The 18,569-nt window shown below is 37.6% G+C and overlaps 1 protein-coding gene across 1 annotated transcript in view; it reads left to right on the top strand.

Moving 5' to 3' along the window:
• The window catches only part of LOC113234399, a 55,496-nt gene extending 42,636 nt beyond the window's left edge, over positions 1 to 12,860 (top strand). The window contains exons 4-6 of the mRNA XM_026469709.1: positions 607 to 683; positions 4,185 to 4,236; positions 7,869 to 12,860. Of these exons, the coding sequence (XP_026325494.1) occupies positions 607 to 683; positions 4,185 to 4,236; positions 7,869 to 11,363 (3,624 nt within the window). The 3' untranslated portion in view covers positions 11,364 to 12,860. The remainder of the gene's footprint in view (positions 1 to 606; positions 684 to 4,184; positions 4,237 to 7,868) is intronic.
• The last annotated feature ends 5,709 nt before the right edge of the window (positions 12,861 to 18,569 follow it).

Raw genomic sequence — 18,569 nt, 5'->3', positions numbered from 1 at the left:
TATTAACAGTAGAGCTCATTGTGAAAGAGTTCGTCCAGGGAAGTACTGCCAGCTTGCCTATATCTGCCGCTAAGCAGTATTGTATTCAGATTTCGAAGGGTAAGAATGCTGGTGAAATTACAGGCACATGGGACTTGTCAACTTATGTCCCAGGGCGTCTGGCGCTGTAGCAGTGCCTCATATCTTTGCGATTTTAAGGTCTGACACTAACTGTTACTGATAGGCGTGTCGCTTTCCACCAGGCACACGACTTGTTCGTCCTTTAGAATCTATGTGGGTGGTCCTATTAACCACCCGGATTTAACGTGCTCACTATGGGGATTCCAGATAAGGTCAAAACTCCGTTATAATTTAGTTGTCACACTTTTATTGTTCACTGCCAAATAGTATACGGTACAAAACAATTAGAAGATTTACACAGATTTACTTGGAACTACTTATGGCGAGGAATATTGCTTGAATCGTCCGGACCGGGCGCGCGATAAACGATGACTGACTGCGCACACGCGGAGGGCTGAAAACGTAACGTCAGCACATGTGTCCCTACAATCCCGTCACTTGACATTTAAAAAAAAATCGTTTTTAATTAAAGATTCTTTGTTGCAGACTCAACAGAACCTGCCAAGTTTGAGATGTGTGATACCAGAAGATAGGAGACAAATCGTGCGAACAGTTGCTGAAAGGTGCGTCACATCACTATTTTCTAAAGTCTTAGTAGATTTTTAAACGTTGAATATCATTTACACTATACACTAATCTTAAGTCATATAAGGTACATTATATTCAACTTGTAAACAGGTGTGCAAATATTAATGTGATTGCGTATTTGGTTTCTACTATAGTCTGTTCCAATCCATGTTGAACAAAAAGTAAGCAAAACTGTCTGGTCAAAATTCTAAAGCAATCACTCAATAAATCGAATAAGTAACACTCATGTATGCAGTGTGTTGATTTGCATTCTCGCCATATTTAAGAAATTAATTATAGAAATAATACTAAATCATCTAAAAAAAAAAAAAAAAATATTCTGATCAATATTCTGGCTAATTCTATCTAGTAAAGTTTTGCCAAATTGTCTCAAGTCGTATGCACCACGCAAGGGCAGTGACCCCGCCACCCACTTCACCGAGCGATACGTAACCTTTCTCGATCGCTTATTTACCTATTTTTTAAATTATGATTATGTACTAGTATTGCTATAATTTACTATTTATTTACATTAATTAGAAAAGTTGGCTGATTTTTTTTTTGTAACTTAGATTTGGTACTTACCAACTTTAAGTTACAAGAAAGTATTGCTAGAAGTAACTAGCTCCACAGCTCCGTACCGGAGCCACCACTAGCTTTGCACGTGGATTTCGTTTCAATATTAGACTCCACAACTTTGAAAGCAAAAACTTCCGACACTCATATCCTCCGCGTAAACTAAACGTTTCACATCATGCCATAAGCATATACCCGCACTTGTACTTGATGGATTACCATGCAGGTTCTGGTGACCTGGTAGCGGTTCTTTTTTGCATTAACTGTTGTTTACATACCAAACCACGTGACATTTCGTGACAGACTAGAAATAGAGCGTATGCGGGATGTCAGCGTGACATAAACGCAGTACGGGAAGCAAGGTTGACTGATTTGCCAATCGCGCGCTCGATACGACACTCCCCGCCGTCGCTACCCGCACCCCACCACCACCAAATAGATTTAAAGTGCCGTGCAAGTCAATGACCTTTGGATCAAATTTGTTTACCGCAATTAAATAAAATATAGAAATTTAAGAAAATTTTTTTCGATTTATTTTTTAGTGATTTGGGTCCAGTTTCGGATATAGAATGACCTCTGTAAATATGGCGAGAATGCGAACCAAGACATTGTATTTTGAAGATTTCGACTTGATATTTCAACAGTTTTTCCAACAATATTAAAAAATGATAGACCAAACGTGAGGTTATTTTTTAACTATACAACTATGACTTATCTGTGGTTGCATAGTGCTGTACGAAAGAAACATTCTGTTCATTCAATTAAAGTTTTTGTAATAGATTCGTAAATCGAATATTTCAATCGCAATCGAACGAGTATCTAAGTGTAAGGGTTTGAAGGAGGATTTAAAATTAAGATAAAACCGCTCGATTGAACAAATCGATTCATTCAATTAATCAATCTATTTGTAGTTGGCATTACAATTGGCCATCACTAAACCGTCTATGGTCGGGTCAGTGACTTCTTTGTTTACTTTTTGTTTAAAATGGATCGAAACGGAGTATATAGTCTGTATTTTTTAAAGGTGGAGTAAAATGACAATTCATTACGAAAAACTGTTGCCTGCTTGCAAGCAGGTAATTATTGCAGTTACTAAGTATTCTGTCAACTATCGACTGAATGTTAGTCATTTTATGAAATAAATGACCGAACTTGTGTCATTTGAAGCATCGTCGTCTCATTATTCATCCAATTGCTGGGCACAAGTACATTTGAAATGTCAGTTTTTGTAAGTTCATACATACATACACTGTATTTAGAACTATGTTTATGACAAATATTTGTATTTGTCATAAACACATACTACAGGAGACATATTTTAAATAGTTTTTCTTTTTAATTCAATATAGATAATCAAATCCGACTACTCTTGTTTAAATGTATAATCAATAATCTCCGTACAGAGTACTAAAAAAACCGACCTCAAAAATACGTGGAATTATGTCTATTTGCTAAGTTTTATTGAAATATTCCCTAATTCGCCATTATACAGGACTTGACGCTGGAGATAATAAAAATAGGTTCTCACTACGACACTACTCAAAGTATATTAAGAGAAAAACGCCTTGAATGGAAGAAATAGCAAAATCAACCATTAAAGTAATTGCTCCTAAATTAAAGTTAGGCGCTATTTATAAACCCACCCTTCGAGGTGGATGATTTTCTTCAAAATGACATGGGACCACTATGGAAGTACCCCCTTTCCAACAAAAAAAGAATCATGAAAATCGGTTCACAAATACCGGAGTTATCGCGTAACATACATACAAAAAAAAAAAGAACACAGTCGAATTGAGAACCTCCTCCTTTTTTGAAGTCGGTTAATAAAAATGGATCGCCGTACTTGTATGTCATCTGTCAACATATGAATAAAGAAGGCAATAACGCAATTAGTAGTCATTAGAACGTCATAACATTAATAATTTAGTCATTTTTGGCAAAATTTTATCTTCTTTCGCAACCTATCGATAAACCTATGGACAACAATTTAAAATTTTATGAAAATTGGCAACCTTGTAAATGTTATTTTACTCTGTTTTCAAAAAAGACAATTTATAGTTTCTAATTTAAAAAGATGTAACAAAGAAGAAATGGGGAAAGCTGCCTCAACAACGACGAAGATTTTTGCTAGTATAATTTTGCGCTTTAGTTTACTCTTAGTTATCAATACATTTTTGTATAATTTTAGAATAAAAAAATCGAATAAAAAATTTAAAACATTGTATTTTAGAATAGATGCAAGTACACAACGCAATTGATTCAGCTCGTTCATAGATTAGGTAACGTTCTTGTACGTACGTTTCATATTAAGCATGATTGAACGTTTACCAACCTGAAGTATTGGTTATTTTATAGTACATACATAAAACATTAAAGTTATAAAATACCTAGTAACAATAAGGAATTAAATGAAATGATAAAATTCGAAATAACTTGACGATAAACCATTTTAAAACAAAATTAAAATCAAATTTTACACTAATACTATATAATTTTACTTCTGACGATTTCTAATAATTTGTATGCATATTTTTTACTTAAACAACAATACATATATACTATACAAAGCGAAAATGGCGTACTGAGCTCAAGTATGTGGAACTCCGCATACTGTTGGCACACATGCCATGCCCACAAAGCACTGCTAGTGTGTAGTTGTGTCGCGCTACAGTTTTGAGCCGCAAACAGCAGTGGAAGCGTAACGTTACTTGCGATTCTTTGGAATATCCACAACATAGGCGTGAAACCGCAGCCTACGTCTAAGTCATAGTAAGGCGAAATTAAACCATGCAATTCCCTCGCGCGCTCTCCGTGATAATATCCAGTAGAATACTGATAGGCATCTTTACTGCGGTTTTGAAGGCTCTGCAGTTGTTACCAATACATTACTCCGTGTGTTAAAAGAATGTTTTTTCCTACAGCAGTCAAGAACCTCATGACGACAGCAGCTACGCGGCCGGTGCAGGCGATTCGGTGAGTTGTGTTTTATGCTTTATTAATTATATTGCCTTGCATTTTGAAGCTATTCTCGAGTCGTGCTGGTTAACGGCGTAAGGTAAGAAAGATATTCTGACTTCCGACGGTTTAAACCACAGAATTAGTAGAAATTCTAATTTAAAAGACTATACTGTCAAAAGTATGACAGATATTTTTTACTAAATGTAACCAAGATCTTTAACTCGATCTTCAAAAAAGACAGACTTACACTGTGCAGCGTCATCTGGCTCTACCTCATAAAATATTTGAGATTTACCAAATAATTGCTCTGTCGTCCACTAACTAAAATTCTCTTTTAAAAACAATTAAAATTAGTTGCGTGTTCGACTTATCGGAACTTAACCTGTCGATGCATAGCTGAAATATCTTTGAACAATTTCAATGTTCCAAATTGGGTTATTGTTTTTTTATATCATCTCAAGAAAATATTTTGTCACTTTGCCGCATTTTAGTTAGCGGACGACAGAACTAACCTAAATGCACTATGGGTGACGAATGCAGCCGTTCATGGACTTGCTAGTATAGTTTTACGTTTTAGTTATTCCTAGTTATCAATATATTTATGTATATTTTTAGAAGTAGGGAATAAAAAAACAATGTATTTTAGAATAAATGCAAAAACACAACTCAATTGATTCATTGCGACCATAGATTAGGTAACGTTCTATTAGGTACGTTTTATTCTAAGCATGATCGAATGTTTAGCTACCTAAAGTATTGGTTATTTTATAGTACACACATGTAACATTAAGGCGATTAACACACTGCACCGCGCCCCGCGACGGAGCGCGGAGCTGCGTTTTTTAACGTTGTACCGAAGTACCTCAGTTCGTATGGAAAAATGGCACCGTCGAACACACCGACAACGCTTCTTCGGCGCACGCGCTATTACCGCGCGAACCGCAGTGCATTGCACACTGCGCTTTCCAGTAATAAAAAAAAGTAATTGCGTCTATTCCAGTAATTGTCGTTTGGATTTTCCGTAACAAATAATCAAAGGATTCAGTTGACATTCGTGTGTAAATCTTTGTAATGAAGTTGAATGTTATCTTCGGCCTCTTTTTATTTGAGTGAACAAAAACCAAATCGACAGTATAACTGCAGCGTCCTGAATGAGTTCTGTATTATTAACCATTCTTGTCAAAGAAGGATCTCAGCTACATGACTGAACAATCACTAAGGCGATCAACTACGAAGCGACTACTTTAAGTGGCACGGTACGGCCAGACCGCTGCCCGCTGCCCGCGTCCCGCACACCGTCGCGGGGCGCGGTGCAGTGTGTTAATCGCCTAAAGCTAAAAAATAACCTAATCAAATAATCAATTAAACGGTAATGACATAAAATAAAAATTAAAAAAAAAAACCAATTGCAGTGGAGACTGCGGGGACTTGGGGTGCGGAGGCCAAAGAACTCATCAGGGGTTTGGGTCTTCGGCTTAGAGAAAGAGGCTATGCTCCACGCTTTGGATCTTACTTGGTGCAACAAATTTCGTTGGCTATTCAGCGCGGTAATTCTGCCAGTGTTATGGGGCCGTTTAAACCAGCTAAGATTCAGAGCGGTCCCGTTTCATTTTTATAGTTAAATAGAAATGAGTAAGTCTAGCGAATTAAATTATAAATATAATATAAAAAACAGTGTGACAAAAATGTTTAGACAATATTTAAATGAGAGATAAGAAAGTTAGCAAAGGAGCGTTTTGACAAGAGGCCTTTTGCCAATGTCAATGTCACATTGAGATTGAGAACAGTGTGACCATTTGCCGCAGATTTCTGCCATTTGGGCAGAATTAATTTTTGTTCATTTTCATTGCGGCAGAACATGTTAACGTTGTATTAAATGTGCCAAAGTTAGACAGAGTTGGGAATATTTAGCAAGTTATCTTTATTATTTTTGGGAACAAACAGAAAACTTGCTGTTTGACGCGAGTGCTTGAATTGATACCTGTTTCAAAAATAGAATTACGAGTGTAGCGAGGTTTTCAAGACTCAAGAACAACTTTGCTGATGAGCGAAACACTACTCACTATAGCGGGTAAAATGGTAGATGAAAGAAAAACAGTTGAACTAAAACAAATCAGTTTTAATAAACAAAATTAGTTACCGTTGTCAATTTAACGCCAACAATAATACTTTAACATAAAAAATATAACATAATAATTGATTTATATTATAATAAAAATATAAATCCGTTGGTATATTTTATTCTTATTTATTTATGTAATCATAAACAATGTATGACAAATCGCGTAGTTGAATTTAATTGCACCACAATCCATTATCAAGTTCGAATTTCAAAAACCTTTTCCATGCTAGCGTGGAAACAACGCTCTGTAATAACGCGCAGATTTGTAATAAGAAAGCTTTTCCGAGCTAGTGAGGTGAAAATCGAATTTTCTCATAGTTGGTACCAGGCTTATCACCATTCGCACCCCTTATGGAAGAATGGCATAAATGGAATTACGTAAAACATGTTTATTGCTCCATTAGATACAGAAAAATATAACCCACATCCTCTCCAATTGGGGCTGTATTTTTCTGTATCTAATGGAGCAATAAACATGTTTGACTCATTTCATCAAAATGAGGGGTGCGCTATTTGGCTAGTGCCGCATAGTTTTTTTTCACACAACTCACTTTATTTAATGGTGCGTCTGTATTTAATGAACTCATTATTCGTTGTGCTGCTCAAGGTGTTTCAAAATTACAATAAATATTATATTTTGTCTTTAAAACTCATGGTGTGAAGCCTTTTCCGGTCTGTAACCAGAGACTTTCCTGGTTAATCACGTTAACTTTTATCACTAGTGAGTAACCACGAATCACTCGAAAAAATAGCGAGGAAAATGAACTGTCAAAAAAAGTCGTACCGTGGGAAAAGGTCCGTAACTGGTGGTAGGTTTATATATAACCAAAATTATTAAATTGTGTGCAAATACCCTATGTTATATATAGTGTTATATATTTCATTAAAAATAGTCTTACTTCTATAAACAGCGTTTTCAAAATTCAAAGTGTACTTAATGTAAAGGCATGTGTAATGATCAGAATTCCGGATTTATAAAAATAAAGCGACAAATGTGTTTTGTTATTTTTGGTGAAACAGCTTTTCAGGATCAAAAATATCTCCCAAAAACATGATGTGTTTTGTTTGGCTTTAAGTTTTCAGGCAAAATTTTTCAGCGCGATGTGAGATCTTCACTTACACCAGCACGATGCATAACCTAAAAGAGCTTTCGGATATCGCATGAGGGAAATTTCTGGCTTCTCGGTATTGGTAACAAAACTATTAATAAAGCAGACAAGATTAGCAAAGAGGCAGGTAGCTTAGAAGTGACGAGTGTAAAGAGTTTTCTAAGAATTAATATGTGGCCAAATAGTGCCTTGCTAAAATATTCAGCGAGGCACCTCTGGATGTGTATCAGACCAACTACTAAGATCTTCGGACCCTAACCACTCAAATTTAGTTTGTCAAATTGAATCTGTCGGGAATAAAACCTTTACGACATTTGAAGTATATGAACTCGACCAAAAAGTATGAGTCAAGGTACTAGATTGGCCACAAAACTAGATTTAGATGAAAAATACCGATACCAGATATTTGTCTGCAGAACGACCGAGAAACTTGTTCCTGCAAACCCAAGAAGCCCTGGGATCACGCCGAAACCGCCTCCGAAAGAAGTTCCACTCCGTCCACATGCAAAATGTGTTCGGGTGAACGCGACGAAAGGCCCGAAGATAAGTCTGACTACGCCAGGTATTCTAAAAAAGACAAAATCTTCGCAAAAGCTATTACAGATATTATAAGAAGGAAATCGGGCACAAGCAAAGCTACCGATCTCACCAGCAAGAAGTCTGACTATAGCAAGTACACTGATACTGTTAGCAAGAGATCAGAGAATATTAATAAAAAAATAGAATTAGTTCATAGGAAGGTTTTAGTGAAAAAAAGCGAAATTACATGTGATTTGAAATATAGTGACTTCTATAGTGACAATGAAGATGAGGCCGACGAGACTAACAGACTTATTCAATCGAGAAATTCTGATTATATGGACATTGTAGACGAAAATTTAAAGATAGTTGTAGCGTTAGCAGGGTATCCCAAATCCAAGATGAGGTTGCGTCAGATGGAAAGGTTTCAGAAATGCCTCTCAGATGTCATTGAAATGCAACTAAAGGCTGGTCTTCTAAAGAAAACTCCTTCTTTTCTTGACTATTATATAAATAGAGGAGCCATAGTGTGCATTTGCAAGGACTTGGATACTAGGGATTGGATGGTCCGTATTTCACCAGGTCTTCAAGAACGTATGTGCATAAATTTAATACTTCTTAAAGCTAAGATGAAAAGACTTTGTTTGGCTGTTTTGAAAATACCACATTCTTCCTGGCCTGCCTCTGCACAGGACGCTTTCAAGCTTTTGCAGTATTTTAATCCGACTTTAAAGACGGAAACGTGGAAGATATACTCTCAAAAGACAATAGATGATGTGGAATGTACGTCGTTCTTGATTGATAGGGTTTCCGGTGAAATTATTAGAGGTCCGACATTTAAGAATGTAATTGATTATGATCAAATGGAGTTTGAGTTGATTGGTTACACTGAGATTTATTATGAATGCTTGCTGTCAGATTTAGGGGCAGATGTGTCAAGTGTAGCCTCGAGAGTTAAACTCTTGGGAGAAATAAAGTCAGAAGAACCAACGCCTCGTAATTTATCACAAGTTAATCTGCAGAAATCTCCTCTGAATGATGAGGAAGACAGTTTGTTTAGGGTCGACAACCAAGAGAAAGAACTTAAAAAAATCGAAAAAGAATGTGATGTTGACGAAAAATTCCAACTTGAGAACACTTTGCAGAAAGATGTATTGAAAAAACTTAAAGATGTGGAATATATAAGCGATAAAGATGAAGTTATCATTTGGTCTGATGAAACGAATTATAGCGATCAGGTGAATGAGAAAAGTATAACACAGAATTACGAAGAAGAGATGGAGGAAGAAAGAAAGAACGTTATCTCTACGTATGGCGTGGCAACTTCGGAGAACACTGAGTCTGTAATTGAAAGCAATGATAATTTGACGATTAGTAGAAACAGTAACTTAAACATCGATAGTAACAGAGGCATTGCCTATCATAGACGTACAAACTACCTTCACGTGGAAAATGAATTGAAAATTGCTATAACACTAGAAGGCTACCCACAGAACAAGTTAGAAGGTACACACATTCGTAGATTGAAACACCTTTTTAAGGAGTGCCTTCACAAAGACATGAAAAACCAACGCTTTGCCAATTTAATAATACCTAAATTTCAAGACATTTACTTGTCTAACGGAGCTGTTATTTACATCTGTGACAGTATGGAAACTAAGGATTATTTATCTGAAATTTTACCGAAATTCATTAATTCTACTGGCTTGAAATTGACATTCAGAGATATTAAAAGCTTAGTGCGTTACACGAGAATCGTCATGCGTCTGCCAAAGGAACATGCCCACGTTGAGTCTGTCGAAATCTTACTGAAATTACAAGCAAGGTACCCTGGTTTGAGACCAGATTGCTGGAAGTACTATTCTGATGTTGCCGGTAAGCAGAAGAGACAGTTTGGTGTCGATCCTGAATCTTTGGATGTTATGAAGAGTCCAGGTTTCGATCCGACCTACGAAGGCGACAAAATAAGCTTCCGAATCATCGACAGGCAGAAACCAGACGTCAGCTTTGAAGAACCAATGATTCTTGATATGGATTTGGGCTCTTCTGATAACGTAGACGTTAAAAAGTTACGAGAAACGATCTTTAAAATTATGTATGTTCCGATAGACCCCGAGATTATGAACTCTCCGCTGACTAGAATAAGAACGAATCATTATTCAGACCTGATCGCGGACGATTTAAAGCTCTACGTTGGGCCTTCAAATTATCCAGAAAGTCGAATAGATGATGCGCAGTTTTATACTATAAAACGATCTTTCGAGATCATTGTGCTCGAAGCTTTCGAAAAGCGTAATATGACGGAAGAAACGATGCCTAAATTCCACGATATGTACTTGTTTGATGGAGTAATTTTCATCATCTGCCTAAATATGTCCTCAAGATGCTGGATTGAAGACTCCTTGACCACCGTAAATGCTAAACTGCACAGTCATCTGAAAGCTACTGAATTCCGCGGTGCGGTCGGAATAATAAGCATGGTTGTGAAAACAGACAAAGATACCGATGAGGTTATATCTATTCTGCAGAAGCAAAATCCGCGGCTGCGCACTAAATATTGGAGGAAAATCAGCACTGTACGTACGAAGACTAAACTAGATGTGGTCTTGCAGATAGACAAGTTGTCAGCTCAAGTTATGACCAGTCAGAACTTTAACAAACTGGTTGGTCCCAACCCGGTTTTGTTCAAATTGGGACATTTGCAATCATTACTAAAACCGAAGGCAAGTTTAGAAGAACTGTGCAAGATGCACGCTAAGAAACTGTCAAAGAAATGTAGCGACGTCAAACTACCCGAAAAATCGCGTAGTAAGGTATCCATGCAAGGACCTAAAGACATGACCTTCGAAGAGTTAAAGGCGGAGCTAAAGAAAGAATATCCGGCGTTGAAAATCGAGGACTGGAGTATTATTTCATTGCACGAAAAAACCAACCACCAAGTGTGCGATTTAGAAATCGATGAAGAATCTGCAAAGATAATCGAAAAAGAAGACTTTAAACTTTCTATGGGAGACAGCAAATTATTCTTTTATACTGGTATAACATCTAAAACTACTCCTCGAGACCATGTTGGTCTAGATAAAGAACCCCAGTCTCCAAGAAAGGATATGCCTTTATCCCCAATGCAGAACGAAAATGATTTAAAGAAAGTTATACTAAAGATTCCTATGAATATTTTGCCTGATAACAAAGATGATTTGAACATTATTTTCGATCTCCTCGAAGACAAGAATCCCGGTTTAAATACAGAACTATGGCAGGTATCCACTGATTCAGAATACCCGAATAATGGTAAGTTCATCATTTTGGTTGACAAGCAATCAGTCTCGGTTATTCTGGGAAAAAGTTTCGATCCTACCATTGGTGGAGAAAAACTAAAGTTTTTCTTTTAACTGACTGTTCTGTATGACTTGCGACTTATTGAATATTTCAGTTAGACCAGGTGAGATGGAGGTCAAATGCACACTTACATTAGAATTAAAATTTCTAATGACGATTGTCTTAGTATTGCTTAAAAGCGTTGTACTTTCGTCGCAATGTGCAGGACAGCATTCATAAACATCATAAGTACTTACGTGGATTATTCTTGTTTTTATAGTGTGTGTGTGTGTGCGAGATATTCATTGTATTATGTAAAGAGCATTTAATGACATCAAAGGAAAATAATTTAGGAAAAATAGTAAAAGTGTTGTCTAGATACTAATTATATAATTGTAATAACTACAAGATGCTTTAAGGCTTACTTACGTGTGTCAGCTGATAGATGATAGGGCCCGTAGCTATGTTAAGATTTGGAATTTAAAATTGAAATCCATTAAGCTATTTCGATCATGCATCTTCATAAGTGATGATAACCTATATGTACGTGCCAATACGTCTTCTTACTTGGAAACGCACTTTAAATGAGACCTTTCTGCCATGAGTACAGCTGAGCGTACAGTTGAATGTACGTTATCTAGATTTAAAGCAATATACCAGTACTTGCTTACAGAGAAACAGTGACTTTGTAATGTAATGGTGCAAATAATGAGGAATACCCAATTTTATGTCGGCTAAGGTACTCGCGCGCACGAGTATAGTCATTCGATATAACTGCCAATGTAAATGTATTGCAAGAGAGCGTGTAACAGTTACAGTAATTGAATTTGATGCCTAAGACTACACTCAGCGACGTGTATAAAAAAAAACCACGCCACATGCTTTCTTGCTACAAAATTCACACCGTCTGAACTCGTAACGTCGGGATTTTATGTCTAACACTTGTTTAACTTAACCAAGAAGACTCGCTCGTGAACATGGAACTTTTTTAATATATGCTCCTCGTTTGTATTAGATGCGCGTAAACACCTCAGATGTAAATGGTTTAACGTGTTAAAACTGTGAACTCATTGCCACGCACGTTTATGCTACGTTATGCATGCTGTCTCACTTTGTAAACCTAAAAATTTGAAAATGGTCAATACTCACGATTCTCACATATTGTGTCATTTAATGATATCGTTTATGGGTTCGAAGCGTGCGTAAGCAATAAACGAAAAACGGCTTCATAGAAAACCTTCCTCATTATTAAGCATCACTTTTATCAACCAACATAGGTAATCAATCGTTTACAAGTATCCGATTAGCACAAGGTAAATTCTACCGCATTTGCATAGGTTTAGTGTTCATTTTGCACGCATTGGTTACCTGGTTCGGTCGCTGCTTTTATCGTACAACACATTGGCCCTTAAATATCCCCGGAATAGACTTTTAATTTTTATTTCTTTACATTAGTTTTTAGGGTAGGTATTTTATCAGTGTACTTTTGACTGTGTAGTTTGTTAGTCTGTTAGTATTTAACTTATTTAATTTAATTAATTTCCGTTTATGCGGCTAATGTTCCTTTAGATTAACGTTTTGAATAAAATATGAATTTCATCTTGTGTTCTTATTTTTTGTATGATTATGTTTATTTGCACACAAATTATAGAATTGTGCTGCGGTAGGACCTGATAATTCAGAATTGTCTCTCTTCTTGCTAAATATATCTGAACGTTTGCGGTCTGTATCCGTGCACCATAGGAAGAGACCCGTCTGTCATAGCGCAGACACGTCTGTAGCGGTGCATTAAACATAGCGATAAATTGGATGGGCCGGTGCACGGCGCTCGGTTATCATTCTGTAATTGTAAGTGGTCCTCGACCGTGCGAGGAAATCTATAAATCAAAGGTCGTTAAGATCATAATGCTTTGAGAAGAACGTTGTCCGCCCACTGTGGTATGATTATTTTCTCGCTACAGACTCTGTCAGAAATTATCGGAATGGGACAGCGATATTGCGCTCTCTCTTTCCGCTCTCCCTTTCCGCTTACCAGTAGGGCCATATTTGCCATTTGTGTAAGCGCAGGGCCGTGGATTGCTGCAGTTGATAAATGCAATCGACATCTTTTGTAGATGACGTTTAATTTTGTTAAAAGATTTCGGTTCAGGTCCCATTTACAAAAAAATACAGTCAGTTTGGCTGCTTTTTTCGTAAATGGGATCACTACTGAGGTACCATCTTTCGAATAATAAATAGTGCCAGAAATGGGATCACTACTGAGGTACCATCTTTCGAATAATAAATAGTGCCAGACGCTGTACCAACTAACCCATGGAACGAACCAGCAGACCTCACCAATTCTTGTGCTTGTTCATGTGCTTGTGTCGTATCTTTGTATTTGGTTTTTCAACGACTTTTTAGCCGTAGCGCTATAAATCTAGAAAGGTATGCTAGAAGACGTCGGTTCGAAACCGGCCGGATCGAATGAATTTTTTCAGAGTGTTCGATCTTTGTATTAGTAATTATAACAAACTAGTGGAGTAATTTCACATAAAAATAATTGAATATCAATTCAATAAAAAATTTATTTACTACATTTTATTTTATTTTATTTTTATGTTGCGATATGAAAGTTTGTTAGTATACAAACTCACGGATGCTAAGTATTGCTATTTTAATTACCTACGAATAACCACGACATTCGACATACATTCCTTACTTAGCCCTATTAAAAAGAAACACCCAAATAGATATACATAATATGTAACACCATTTATCGTTAAGATTTACAAAATACAAATTAACCATATTTTGTATTAATTTGCGATTATAATAATTTAGTTACATTATTTTAAGAAAGTTTAACATCTGGCAACGATTCTGACATTAAAACACATTAAACAGTGTTATAAAGCGGATTTCAGCGAGTGTGTGCTTGTGTTTTGATAGGAGCGCGTAGATTTCGTGAATGAAACCCTATCCGCAGTTCCACCGGCTTACCTCGCGCTGATTGGTGGAGATGCATCGGGAATATAGTTTTTAAATATTTTTATTACACATACACTACGTATTTATATTTAATAAACCAGATGCTATATGAATGACGCAAACATTTTTTTTCTTCATCATATAAACTTGCCAAAATTGAGACAGTACTAGTTGCCAGTTAACAGTCATATGTTTTTTAAGTGGTGGGGTATGCGCGCTGTTTAGTACAATCTTTAAAGAAGAAAATTTTAGACAAGCCGGTGGGAGTCGTGTTATATCGTGTCTCGCCACTGGTCGCTTTGAACACAATTATTTACCACTGTAGGATTTGTTATAGAACTAATAGTTAAAAGCCTTAAACACTCATGCTTGGAAGTTTATTATACAAAACAAGTAAATTAAATCCATTTGGTTAAAACACATTGGTGGCAGCTTAAAATTCCCGGACTGCAGCGTGGGTCGCGACCCTGCGTGTCGTGCGCCAAATTGACTGATGCATTCTGCGCGCGTTGCGGTGTGACACCATATTGTTCTCCGGGGTGCCAGAGCCGTGATTGGACGCTGAGACACCGCAACGTATGCCATAACCTTGTTAGGTAAGTTGCTTTGGTATTTTTAATTTATTTTAGATATTCGTATAGAGTCTTATACTCAAGGCGCGGGCGCGGCGGCCAATGCGGGTGCGATGTTCTTCCCATTCACTGTGCCTAAGCGGCTACGAGCTGGTACACCCACACGTGAAAACCGCGAACAGACGCTTAACCAAGCTCTGTCAAAGGTATGGGCGGACTGAGCCAATAGATCCACCCGCCACGAGGCCGGCGCTCGCGATCACTGAACGCAAGGAGCGTCTACGTACGTTTGATTTACACGCACCCTTGTCCTCCGCCACTTTGAATAATGCCTTAGTAGCAGTAGAGCTCCTTGTGAAAGAGGTCGTCCAGGGAGTTACTACGCTGCCGGTTTTGAAGGATAAGGATGCTGGTGACATTACAGGGACACGGGACTTCGCAACTTATGTCTCAGGGAGACGGGCGCAGTGGCTGTGCTTCTTAGAACTTTGCTATTTAAAGAGAAATTTAAAGATTTAAATCTCTGGTAGCCGCAGTCTAAGCCTAGGGAGTGGCGGGGAGTTACCTTTTTCGTTACGTTTTGATTATCTCACTAAGCTAAACCGGGGGACAGGACGGCAAAATTTGGTATATCAATTGAAATATTAGTTTTTTTATAATAATAACGCACACACTCAACATTGCCCCGCACTAGGGAAACCCTGTGTCGCGGGTGCCATGGACACACGCATAGACAACCGCAAATTACACCCAAACTCACGAGAGAAATAAATGTAGGCCATACACATATTTCTCCTGGACTGGGAATCGAACCCAGGACCTCTGCATGGCAGTCCGGCATGGTAACCAACCGTTCGGCCACGGAGGCTCCGTCCTTCAGTACTCCGAGACTATCGGAGTATCGCAGCGCATTTCTGTCTGCGGTATTGAGGAGCATGCATAGGGAATCCATCGGTTGCGCTCTGCAGTACGGGCGCTCGCTGGTATTCAATGTTTTTAACAAATAAAATTTAAATATCGTATTAGTAACGTATATATACTTTTAAAATGAAACAATGTGTTCTTAACACACTAACTGAATAGCGTGCGGTTAGGTATTAATGTGGTGGTAGTGCTTGTCTGTAAATGTGTGAGTGGTGTTGTATGCAGCAAATACCAACCGCCTGCTAAGCATTAAATTATGGTAAAGTTAAGATAAAAATGTAAACTACCCTATTAAACCTAACGGTGAGACCTCAAGAGTGGTTCCAATGAATTTATCTAATAGTGTAGCCCTACAACCTAACGGTGTGTAGCCTAACCTAACCATAAATATATAGACGGAGAAATGTATATGCAAGATGTGAAGGGGAACTCTATCACCAGAGACCTAAGGTGATAAACGGAAGGAAGCAGACTCAACACCGATCTACTGACGGCTAAGGGTGTGTTGGCTACAGTGAGAGTTACTAAGCAGAGTTAAAATCAGATGGTAGCGGATAACTGAGTATATTTACAAATCTTATTACTATTTATACAATTTTATATTATAATCCAATAAATAAATACTTCTTTAAAAATAAACCGAAAATACAAATAGGTTTTGAAAAAGCCGTTTCCCCTGATCTCGCCCACGCTAATCTCATACTTTTTCTTCTTTTCAATCCCAACAATACTATTTATTGTCGCCAAATTGGCATCTTAATATACTGCAATGTGATAGTTATTGCAACAGTTTATTGAGCGCGTAATTAGGCCGTGGTAGCCTAGTGGTTTGACCTGCTGCCTCTCAAGCAGAAGGTCGTAGGTTTGGATCCGGACTCGCACATCGGAATTTATGTGCGAAATTTTATTTGAAATTTATCATAAGCTTTTCGGTGAAGGAACCTGCACGTTGAAGAAGGTTCACAACCTTCGGAAAACGTGTGAAGTCCCCAACCCGCATTGGGCCAGCGTGGCGGACTATGGCCTAAACTCTTGACTTGAGACCCGTGCCCAGCAGTGGGACATATAAATGGGTTGATGATGATGTAATTAGGCAACGTAATTTCCTTAAGATTTGACCCCAATCTTTGTTTGCAGAATGGCCCGTTCGGATGACGTATCCACCGGAACCGCTGATACTGTGTAAGTAATGAACTTGAATGAATGGACGAATGAACTTTAATGAATGAACGAATGAACGTATGAAATATTCTAGGTTGCACTTAAAATTACAGTTAAAATACAATAGCTTAAATCTAATAGTGGTAAGTCAATGTGCAACAGGCGGCCTTATTGCTGTGTAGCTATTTCTTCCAAGCATACTTATGATAGACATTTGGGATATGAAAAACTTGTTAATTTACTGTAAGATAAATAAAGTAATGATTTTTCGGAGTAATAAAAAAAGCCGTGGTAGCCTAAGCGCCCAGTTACACGCGGAGAAAGTTAATGGCGAATCTGAATTTTATTTACTAGACAACAACATTTAAATTCCTCTGAATAATACAACCGCGCGGGCCGCCGCGTACACCAAATTCAAGCCAGACTCGCCCGCGTGCCCGGACGCACATGACAGTGAGCGCGATGGAATTCGTGTCCAATAAATGCGCCTTAAGGGTTTGAGCTACCACCTCTCAAGAAGAAGTCGTGGATTCGAATCCGGGCTGTACGATATTTAATTTGCTAATTTGGTATGAAACCTGCAAGTCGACGAAGGTTCACAAATCATAACCCTCGTAAATTGAAGTCTCCAACAAGCATTGGCCAAGCGTTGTGGACTATGGCCTGAGAGGAGACCTGTGCCCAGTTTATACTTTCAAAAATAAACTCACAGAGCTCATTTTAATACTGCAAAATTCGCTTGGAGAAATTTTATTTATGTAACGCGCAGCGAAACACAAAATACGTGAAGACGTGCGAAGACGCTGTAGGCATATCGATGCCACTTTCTCAAACTCTTGAGTGTAATTATTCAGGAGATGTCAAAACTTTTTATTTATTTTAAGTTTCTTATCAAGGGTGTTAATTTGGTTGCATTACTTTAAGAATAGGTAAAAGCCAGTGTGTGAATATGAAGGAAATGTGATATGAAATCAGCCTGCAAAATTTGTATACACAATCCATTTTTGGCATTTCAGTAACTTTGTGCTTTAAGACACGAGTTTGTGAAAGTAAGGCGACGATATGGCAATTTTATTTTTCTAAATTAATTATATGCTATTTATCTTGTAGTCATTTTCATTCTCATCCACATTTTTATGTTCTTTTTATTTGTTTTTTATTTTTAAATCAGCCACTTCGAAAAGGGTCCACTGAAAACCAGCGCTGTGGCTCCGCCGCAGTATTTGCTGAGTTGGACCCTTTTCAGTGCAATACATAAACTATAACCTAACCTCCGGTTAAAAAAAACCGACCTCAAAAGACATTCATCCCCTAGTTTGCCACCCTTAGAGGTGGAATATTTTCGTGAAATCCACCACATCTGAGGTACCTTCTTTCCAACAAAAAAAGAATCATCAAAATTGGTTCACAAACGGCGGAGTTATCGCGTAACAAACATACAAAAAAAAACACAGACGAATTGAGAACCTCATCCTTTTTTTGAAGTCGGTTAAAAAATCATATGTATTGTACTTGTAACATGAGTTTGTGCTGAATAAATTTCTTTTTTTTTCTAAATAGGTTGTCGATGATGATAATGTTATACAACGCTTGCGTGGTTTAATTATATGCTTTCCGTTGAACAGGGAGGCCGCTCCTAAATTGCGTCGTCCG

Source organism: Hyposmocoma kahamanoa, unplaced genomic scaffold, assembly GCF_003589595.1.
Source record: "Hyposmocoma kahamanoa isolate Upper Pololo Valley unplaced genomic scaffold, ASM358959v1 84, whole genome shotgun sequence".
Lineage (NCBI taxonomy): Eukaryota > Metazoa > Arthropoda > Insecta > Lepidoptera > Cosmopterigidae > Hyposmocoma > Hyposmocoma kahamanoa.
The sequence above is the reverse complement of the archived record's forward strand: the minus strand, read 5'-3'. Positions and strand labels throughout refer to the sequence as shown.